Here is a 10978-nt window from a genome sequence, read left to right on the forward strand (position 1 = left end):
ATAGGCCTACAAGATCTTCACTTGCATTTGGATGAACTATGGAACTGTCATCAGTGTCAAAAAGGCGTGGCAGGAATCACGATGACGTCGACACTGTCTTCAGTTTATAAACAAATTGCAGTGTCCGCCATCTTGTTACACCGCGAGAAAGAGCAGCACAAAGGAGGACGCGGTTATTTTGTCTGAACACGTAGTGAGCTATATCGTTAGCTATTCTAATTACAAAATGAGTGACCTAGAGGATGGACACTTTGATGGACGAGTAAGTATTAACGTGCAACGGAAACCAAAATAATGTCTTATCGTTGCTCTCTTTTGCTGACATAGCTAGCTAACGTTAGCTAGTTACGGTTGTTATCAATTGATTCGTTAGTAAGTTAACGCTGTGGCTTGCTAGCTAATTTGCGAGTTTAGTTTGTAATTTAAAATAAAAAGTAGTTAGATTGCAACTTAAAATGTTCCTCACACAATTGTAAGATTGCTGGGTTAACGAGATGAGCTCAACATTATTCTTCTAAATGAAACAAATTAGCTAACTAACGTTACCTTTCGCTATTTGTTGCCAACTGAATAATACAATAGCTAGCAAGCTAATTTGCCTAGCTAAGTGGCTAACGACGTTATCGGACATGACGCTACCGGTATAGTAAATGCAACGTTATACACGTTACACAGATACGCTAACTAACGTTAGCTGTTGCTAGGTTCTAGCTAGCTCACAGGTAAGTTTGGTAGAAGCCTTTGTCGCAATAGTAAGTTGCAGTCAAGCAATCGGAGCTTCAAGCCACTTCCTGTAGTGTAGTTAAATACGTTGGAGGTAGCAAGTGTGGTGAGACACAACTGTTATCTCACAATGTTATTTACTCGGTGTGCAGGAAGAAAAAAAACAATGTATTGCAGTTGTAGTCATCATCACTGAACCCTTATGAGTTGTAGGGTAATACAACATTTCTGCAAGTCAAGTACTTGTCCTGCTACAGATACTGTATACATTATTATTTAACGAAAGATCTTATTTTTCTATAAATTCATGATCTTTAATTTTATTAAATGTTCTTTTTTCATTAAGGTTAATGATCGTGAAGGATTTGAAGAGTTTTATCCAAGAATGTGGAAGAAAATATCCAAGAATAAACGAAGCCTTATGAAAAACAGTTACAGAGCAGAACATAGATGTGGGAAGGGGAAAAATCAATGAAACTGGAAGATTGGTGGTCAGATATAGAAGCGCTTGCAGTATGTATGACTAAAGGTGGAAATTGTTTCTATTTGGGGAAGAGAGAACCCGGAATCAGAAAATGAAAACTGAAAAAAGAAGAACGACGAAGAACAGTAGAATTCCTGAGAGAAGGAAGTAGAGTATATAAAGAAACTGGAAGAAAGAATGAATGTGTCCCTAGGTTAAGTAAATGTATGGTATATGTTCCAAGTGTCTTTACACTACTATGCTCCCTTTCTATAGATAAAACATGCATGATGACTAGTTTGACCCAGGTAGAAGAAACGAGACATGGCATTTGTTAACATTATGACAGGGTTCTAGCAAATTATTATTCAAATTGAAGGATTTTTTCCCTTCTCTATCACATGTAATAGACGTGGTGGAGCGCTAACCTTTTCCTCCACAGTGTATGCGCTCTAGTTGTGTATGTCTGACTTTGAACAGTTGCTTGTCTGTTCCTGTGTGTGTAAGTAAGATGGGCCCTTTTTAACACGTGGTTACTGTAACATTAGGACTCTCGCTCCCCATCCAAATCGGACCGTGGCAGTCCTGTTCGGGTCAAGTCGGAGAGCAGATCCGGGTCGCCGAGCCCATCCCGGGTCGCCAAACACTCAGAGTCTCGGTCCCGCTCTAAGTCCAGGTGAGTCTGTCCTCCTGTTATTGGAACCCCCACTTTCTATCTCATTGATTCCATTCTCTTTGTGGAGGGTAATGTCAAATTGTGCTTTTGCTTAACTTGACAGTAAATCTTTTCTCCAGGTCTCACTCTCGTAGGCACTCTAACCGCCGGTACAGCCGCTCTCGCTCCCCCTCCAACCGGAAGAAGTCCCGCTCCTACAGCCCGGAATACCGGAAGAAGAAGAGCCAGAGTGCATCGCCTAACCGCCGCCACCCCAGCAGCAGGGTGAGTGACACATCATTTACAGGTCATGGTCTGGCTGCTGATGGGTGTAGAGTAGTACCTTCTCCTCGGTAACCACCTGACGTTTCAGATATTTGTTGTAGCCCTGAACTGGCACACCTTATTCAACTAGTTAAGGGCTTGTTGAATAAGTTAACTAGTTAAACCAGGTGGGCCAGTTTAGGGATACAACAGATATGTTAAACATCTGCTGGTTACCAAGAAGACCGTTGGGAAACTCTGTGGTAGAGGGACCGCTGTGTTGTATAGAAAATACAATTGTCAGATGGGTTTAATGGCTTGCAGCTGCTTTATGGGATTTGATTACGGTGTGTGTACGTAGTTTATGATAGGAATGTTTGAGACAGTTTGATGTATAGGTAGCACGTTCATTTACCAGTTAGTATTCCTATGCTGCTCCTGTCCTGACCCCTCGTGTATCGTTTGTTACAGGAAACAGAATGTGGCATATTTAATAACCCCTCTTATTAACCCTCCCTCTTTGTCAATAGAGCCATGACTTCAGAAAAGAGACATTCAGTCAGGGAGCGGGAGGTGGTGAGGATGCCAGGGTATGTACATCTTCTTACAGTGATGCCTTCTACATAGTGTTTTAACGCAGTGGGCCACAGCATGCAATGTCTGTGGTTTGGCAGTATGGTCACATTTATGCCTCTCGTGTGTGACTGAGACGAAGAGTGTGAGGGCAGAGATTGCATGCTACACCTAGTGGTAATGTAATGTTCATATCAGCTGCTGTGAACTCTGATTCCTTTGACCTCCAGGCGAACCCTGACCCCAACCAGTGTCTGGGGGTGTTTGGACTGAGCTTGTACACCACGGAGAAGGACCTGAGGGAGGTATTTGGCCGGTACGGCCCTTTGGCTGGGGTTAATGTGGTCTATGACCAGCGTACCGGGCGCTCCCGTGGCTTCGCCTTCGTCTACTTCGAGAGGATCGCCGATTCCAAGGAGGTATGGGACAAACAGAGCAGTCTGGGCATCTTTCTCAAAGGCCCTTCCCCTCAGAACTTATCCAATGGGTTTTTGAGAAGGTGAGAATGCCAGGAATCAAGAAAGATTCATTGAGAAAGAGCCATGGATTAAGAAGCACATGATGGGTCCTATTTAAAATGTATTTTGTTATAAGAAGTAATGTTGTTGATCATGTTGTGATACACCTAAGAACTGATGGTAACTTTGCTTTTGGTGCCATCAATGGCCTTAATCCTCGGTTCTTAAAGGTGTAAAATGTTCAATAGCCTGTTATGCTAATTCACCTGGAACCATTGATATTCTACACGGACTAGTCTGTACACTGTAGTTTCGTTTTCATATTGTAACTCGTGGTTGTGTGATTACTCGTAAGCACCACCAGGTGTCAGTCTTGCCACTCACATGAAGTGGTACAAGTGACACAGAGAACTCATCACTGTAATGAAGGTTCAGTCTAATCCCAGAGGCCCAACATCGCGAGACTTCCGGCAATGCTTGTGAAGCAGACTGGGGTTTGAGACGTGAAATGTTTCCATAGTTGTTCATTTTCCCCCTTTAAAGGCACAAACCCTATGTTTGAGACAATGTCTTAAGTAGCTGAACATGTTATTACTCCAACCTCCTAAAAGTGACAAACTGTCATCAAATATGACTTTCTTGGGTGCCTTTGATTTGACAGCGTGCGCAGTTCGGCGTGAGACAACCATTTGCCCCGATGACTTGTTTCAACACATGAGCTTGGCTAGCCACTGTCGCCTTGAAGTCGTCTACACTCCTATTGTAGAAGCAGTTTCTGCATATCTTCACGCTGAACCATCTTTGGTTCAGCGTTGGCCCAATGGGATGGCTCAAGCTGTGCTCAGTATTAAAATACAAACCTATTCTCTATTTTTCTTTACCTCAATTCTTTCCCTGTACTTGTAGAACCCATAAAGATGGAGCTCATTTTCAGTGATGGATTTTTAAACTGCTGTCTTGTACCTCTTTGTTTTCCTAGGCAATGGAGCGGGCCAACGGTATGGAGCTGGATGGGAGACGCATTAGAGTGGACTTCTCTATCACCAAGAGGGCCCACACCCCTACGCCTGGCATCTACATGGGCCGACCCACGCAGTAAGTATAGGATGGCGAATCTCTGCTCATAGTGTGGTTTTATGCAGATTTCCACCTGTCTTGCTGTAACTGTCTCCTGTGTGTATTGCTGTTTTATCTTCTCGGGTTGGTCTGGTGTGAAGTGGTGATACTGGGGGATGACTTAGTTTATTGGCCTGGTGTGAAGTGGTGATACTGGGGGATGACTTAGTTTATTGGCCTGGTGTGAAATGGTGATACTGGGGGGTGACTTAGTTTATTGGCCTGGTGTGAAGTGGTGATACTGGGGGATGACTTAGTTTATTGGCCTGGTGTGAAGTGGTGATACTGGGGGATGACTTAGTTTATTGGCCTGGTGTGAAGTGGTGATACTGGGGGATGACTTAGTTTATTGGCCTGGTGTGAAGTGGTGAGTTTATTGGCCTGGTGATACTGGGGGATGACTTAGTTTATTGGCCTGGTGTGAAGTGGTGATACTGGGGGATGACTTAGTTTATTGGCCTGGTGTGAAGTGGTGATACTGGGGGGTGACTTAGTTTATTGGCCTGGTGTGAAGTGGTGATACTGGGGATGACTTAGTTTATTGGGAGTTATGAGCTGTCTGAAGTGGCACCCCATCCCCTATATAGGGACTCTGGTGCCATTTGGACGCAGCCAGTGTTTGAGGAAATCTTAATACTTGTTGTCCCTTTCCTCAGTAATGGTGGTGGGGGGGAACGAAACAATGGCGGTGGCAGCGGCGGTGGTGGAGGGAGGAGGGGACGGGACTCGTACGACCGATACGACGATCGACGCGGTGGCGGGTACGACCGTGGATATGACCGTGGATACGACCGGGGAGATCGGGGATATGACCGATATGACGAGTATGACAAGTACAGGTGAGTGATACTCAAGATGTTAACTTCTTTCAATAGATTCACATTCACCTCGGTTAGCTATGACTATACAGTACCAGTCAAAAGTTTGGACACCTACTCATTCAAGGTTTTTATTTTTTACTGTTTTCTACATTGTAGAATAATAGTGAAAGCATCAACTATGAAATAACACATGGAATCATGTAGTAACCAAAGGTGTTAAATGAATCAAAATATAATTTTGATTCTTCAAAGTAGCCTGCCTTTGACAGATTTGCACTCTTGGCATAGTAAAAATAAAAACCCTGGAATGAGTAGGTGTCAACTTTTGACTGGTACTGTATTTGGAATACAAATGAACATATTGAACTCGTTAACACTGTTGGTGTTCTTCGGGTTAAATATGAGGGGATGAATGGGGTTACTAGTCCTGTTGGCGTATTGTGGGTTATTCCTCACACTAGCATAAATCTGTTCTCTCTGTCCTACAGTCGCAGGCGCTCTCCCTCACCCTACTACAGTAGATACAGGTCACGCTCCAGGTCTCGCTCATACAGCCCACGTAAGTACACATGTCCCACACACCTCAAAAGTCATTGTTCAACTCTTAACTATACTCAGTTTGTCTGAGGGACTCACAATTACATGAAGCCAATCACACTAACATGGATCCTTGTCTCTTTACAGGACGATACTAACAAACTTTCATCAAGGTCAAGTTTTTTCGTTAAGCACATTGGAACAGAGCGGATCGGGAGCGTTGTCAAGCCAACTGAAGTGTATGTCAACAGACGAAGCGCCTCTGCAAGAAAGTCAGTTTGTAAGAAGTCTTGTTTACGTGCTGTAGATGTCTTTATTTTTTTACTTTGCTGCATCCATGTAGTGTCTGTGCTGAAGACCGAGGGGAGTAATGAAACTGTGCCCGTTTGAGTATCTTTTAAAACACTCCCTTCTCCAGCTTGTCACTGATCTATAAGTGACTGGATAAATTGAATTGCTGTGTTGCTTTCACCAATCCAGCCTTGTCAGATCAGTGGTTACCTCAAGGAAGGAAAGAAGGATGTTCAATATTCAAAGTATTCAAACGGGCTTATTGGTTTTGACAGTAAATGTGAAATTGATCAAGTATCATTGGTTTGAGGAGGGTCTTTGTTATTGGGATATCCTCCAGAGATGTTTATTTTGATGTTTTTATGGAAATAATAAAACTGAATCCCTAATGTAAATGTATTTTAGTTCTGAATTCAAAGTTAAGCTGTGTGAAGGTATCATTCAGAAGAGTTGTCTCTGGGATCCGCATGGCAATACAGATCTTTGAACTAAAGTTTTGATTGGTTTTATGTACTTGTTTTACCTGTTTGAGCAATAAAGATAAGTGGTGAAATACACTGAACAAAAATATAAAAGCAATTTCACTGAGTTACAGTTCATATAAGGAAATCAGTCAATTGAAATTAATTAGGCTCTAATCTATAGATTTCACATGACTGATTAGATGCCCCAACAAAAAAAAAGTAGGGGCGAAGTTGCTGAATATTGGTGTGAGTTAGTACACATTGATCCCAAACATGCTCAATGGCTGGTGACATGGAAGGACTGGGACATTTTCAGCTGCCAAGAATTGTGTATAGATCCTTGCAACATGAGGCTGTGCATTATCATGCTTAAACATGGTGATGGGTAAATGGCACGACAGTGGACCTCAGGATCTCATCACAGCATCTCTGTGTATTCAAATTGCCATTGATAAAATGCAATTGTTTGTTGTCCGTAGCTTGTGCCTGCCGATACCATAACCCCACCTTGGGGCACAACGTTGACATCAACTAACCGGTCACCCACACGCTGCCATCTGCCCTGTATAGTTGAAACCGGGATTAATCCGTGAAGAGCACACTTCTCCAGTGGCAATTGAAGGTGAGCATTTGCCCACCGAAGTCTGTTACAACACCCAACTGTAGTCAGGTCAAGACCCTGGTGAGGACAACTGGTATGCAGATGAGCTTCCCTGAGATGGTTTCTGATAGTTTGTGCAGAAATTCTTTGGTTGTGCAAACCCACAGTTTCATCAGCTGTTGGGTGCCTGGTCTCAAGACGATCCCGCAGGTGAAGAAGCCGGATGTGGAGGTCCTGGGCTGGTGTGATTACACGTGTTCTGCGATTGTGAGGATGGTTGGATTTACTCCCAAATTTTCTATAATGATGGTGGTGGCTTATGGTAGAGAAATTAACATTCAATCTTCTGGCAACAGCTCTGGTGGACATTTCCGCAGTCAGCATGCCAATTGCACGCTCCCTCAACTTGAGACATCTGTGGCATTGTGTGTGACAAAACTGCACATTTTAGAGGGGGCTTTTATTGTCCCCACCGTAATGTGCACCTGTGTAATGATCATTCTGTTTAATCAGTTTCATGCCACACCTGTCAGGTGGATGGATTATCTTGGCAAATGAGAAATGCTCACAACAGGGATGTAAACAAAATTGTGCACACAATGAGAGAAATAAGCCTTCTGTGCATGTCAAATGTATGGGATCTTTTATTTCAGCTCATAAAACATGGGACCAACACTTGATTTTATTATTTTTGTTTATTGTATTTGCCAATGACTTGCTCATAAGAACAGTATAAGCACACATGATTGATAAATGAAACCGCTGCTTTTGACATTCATCCCTTCACTGAAATGTGCCTACTTCTCAAGCTAATTATCCCCGACTGACTAGTATTGTATTCAGCCCATCTCTGATCAAACAAGCTAAATTCACACCTCTGCTCTTCTGTTTTTGACAATACCTGTTAATGTTTACACTAGTCAGACACTCCTTCATAGTGTGTGTTCAGCATGGGGAACCATACCCAACTCTGCAGATAGCAATACACTAAATACTGTAGAAAGAACCTGTTCTCCACATAAAATGCGAATTACAGCTCTATTTTTCTATGTGCAATCCTCAAGAGGTCCGGCACACTCCACTCAATAGGACATAGCGTTCAGATAAATGTGGTGTAGAAGAGCAGATCATAGAAGACCACCGGGATTGTCAGCTCTATGCATTGCATTTCTGCCATGCTGGATAATCCAATCAGTCCAAGAGTGAGTGACACACCTTGGCTAAGAAAACGCTGAGTAAAAAAAGTGCCAATGAAGATCAGGCAGGCTAGGTGACTGATCAGAGGCAATGGTGTAATAGAAGGGAGAAAACAAATGTTTATCTGGAGACCTTGGCCCTAATGACAGTGGAGCCACCTGGGTAATGGCTACCATCACACTACTGTGGCCAGGAACATAAACTATAGAAGATAATGCTACAGATTCATAAGAAAGAAAGAAGTATTTTCTCAAGAACAAAACAATTTTTATTCCAAGATACACTTACTACGGAACATATAAGTAAGTACACCTACTCTACTAGTCTACGTTGACCAGTGGTCAAAAAGTACCCAATTGTCATACATACTATCAAAGTATAGATACCTTCATAGAAAATGACTCAAGTAAAAGTGAAAGTCACCCAGTAAAATACTACTTGAGTAAAAGTCTAAAAGTATTTGGTTTAAGTATACTTACAGATGAAGTCTGAAGTTTATAGGGGGTGGCCAGTCCTCTTCTGGCTGTACCGAGTGGACATTATAATAGAACATGGCCAAGAGGTGCAAATGTTCATAGATGATCTGCAGGGTCAAATAATAATAATCACAGTGGTTGTAGAGGGTGCAACAGGTCAGCACCTCAAGAGTAAATGTCAGTTGGCTTTTCATAGCCGAGCATTCAGAGGTCGAAACAGCAGGTGTGGTAGAGAGAGAGAGTCCGGTGAACAGGTCAGGGTTCCATAGCAGCACGACCAGGTGGACTGGGGACAGCCAGGAGTCATCAGGCCAGGTAGTCCTGAGGCATGGTCCTGGGGCTCAGGTCCTCCGGGAGGACAGGGAGAGGGACATGGTGCATGTATATGTGTGTTTATGACTGTGTGCATGTCTGGGTAATTGACTGTGTTTGAGTGAGACTCTTACCCATGGAGTGCCATACGTAGACGTAGCCCTTGTGTCTCCAGTCGTTGCTCTGAGGGAAGGGTTTCCCATCTGGGAAGACGTTACATCTCTTCAGGTCAGTACACTTTCCAAAGCCGTAGTCATCTAGCCAGGAGGTCCAGTTAAATACATAGCCAGACTTAAGCTGACTGTTAGCTTGAATAGGGCAGTGAAGGGGAGAATTACAGTCAATTCACAGAATGTAGTACACCCTAGCCTATTTCAGCCTATTTCATGTGTTATTCAGTTTTTGTTCATGTATAATGAACTTGTTATCAACTGTCGTGGTGTTGTAAAGTGTGTGTGTGCGTTTATGTGCAGGGGTGTACTTAGTGATTTCACAATCCCCAAGTGAAGAACAGACTATGGGAGGTGCACAGTACTACATAGAGCCATGACTACATGGAACTCTATTCCACATCAAGTAACTGATGCAAGCAGTAGAATCACAATTTAAAAACAGATAAAAATACACCTTGTGGAACAGAGTACTGTGAAGAGACACACAGGCACAGACACACACACAGTTGAAGTTGGAGGTTTACATACACTTAAGTTGGAGTCATTAAAACTTGTTTTTCAACCACTCCACAAATTTCTTGTTAACAATTATAGTTTTGGCAAGTCGGTTAGGACATCTACTTTGTGCATGACACAAGTAATTAAAAAATATATAATTTACAGAAAGATTATTTCACTTATATCTCACTGTATCACAATTCCTGTGGGTCAGAAGTGTACATAAACTAAGCTGACTGTGCCTTTAAACAGCTTGGAAAATCCAGAAAATGATGTCATGGCTTTAGAAGCTTCTGATAGGCTAATTGACATAATTTGTGTCAATTGGAGGTTTACCTGTGGATGTATTTCAAGGCCTATGGCTATGGCCAGTGAAGAGACCGGATCTCGCCTTGGTGCAAGAGTGGGGTAATAGCTCACAGCAAGAACTGGCAAATCTGGTGCAGTCCATGAGGAGGAGATGCACTGCAGTACTTAATGCAGCTTGTGGCCACACCAGATACTGACTGTTACTTTTGATGTTGACCCTCCCAAAGGTTCAGGGACACATTATTCAATTTCAGTTAGTCAACTGTCTGTGGAACTTGTTCAGTTTGTCCCAGTTGTTGAATCTTATGTTCATGCAAATATTTACACATGTTAAATTTGCTAAAAATACAGTTGAAGTCGGAGGTTTACAAACACTTAGTTTGGAGTCATTAAAACTCGTTTTTCAACCACTCCACACATTTCTTGTTAACAAACTATAATTTTGGCAAGTCGGTTATGACATCTACTTTGTGCATGACACAAGTCATTTTTTCAACAATTGTTTACAGACAGATTATTTCACGTATAATTCATTGTATCACAATTCCAGTGGGTCAGAAGTTTACATACACTAAGTTGACTGTGCCTTTAAACAGCTTGGAAAATTCCAGAAAATGATGTCATGGCCTTAGAAGCTTCTGATAGGCCAATTGACTTCATTTGAAAGAAATTGTCCGCAGGTATAAACACCATGGGACCATGCAGCCATCATACCGCCCAGGAAGGAGACACGTTCTGTCTCCTAGAGATGAATGTACTTTGGTGCGAAAAATGCAAATCAATCCCAGAACAACAGCAAAGGACCCTGTGAAAATGCTGGAGGAAACAGGTACAAAAATATCTATATCCACAGTAAAACAAGTCCTATATCGACATAACCTGAAAGGGCGCTCGGCAAGGAAGAAGCCACTGCTCCAAAACCGCTATTAAAAAGCCAGACTACGGTTTGCAACTGCTCATGGGGACAAAGATTGTACTTTTTGGAGAAATATCCCCTGGTCTGATGAAACAAAAATAGAAATGTTTGGCCATAATGACCATCATTAT

At 42.6% G+C, this 10978-nt stretch overlaps 1 protein-coding gene across 1 annotated transcript; it reads left to right on the top strand.

Moving 5' to 3' along the window:
* Nucleotides 1–116: 116 nt before the first annotated feature.
* LOC115115367 (transformer-2 protein homolog alpha-like) lies at nt 117–6476 on the top strand. Its single transcript, XM_029643859.2, has 9 exons — nt 117–262; nt 1735–1862; nt 1982–2126; nt 2636–2695; nt 2909–3097; nt 4116–4231; nt 4909–5091; nt 5562–5632; nt 5758–6476. The coding sequence occupies exons 1-9, from the start codon at nt 227–229 to the stop codon at nt 5766–5768; spliced, it is 939 nt and encodes a 312-aa protein (XP_029499719.2). The 5' UTR covers nt 117–226; the 3' UTR covers nt 5769–6476.
* The last annotated feature ends 4502 nt before the right edge of the window (nt 6477–10978 follow it).

The sequence above is a fragment of the Oncorhynchus nerka genome, linkage group LG7 (genome assembly GCF_034236695.1).
Source record: "Oncorhynchus nerka isolate Pitt River linkage group LG7, Oner_Uvic_2.0, whole genome shotgun sequence".
Lineage (NCBI taxonomy): Eukaryota > Metazoa > Chordata > Actinopteri > Salmoniformes > Salmonidae > Oncorhynchus > Oncorhynchus nerka.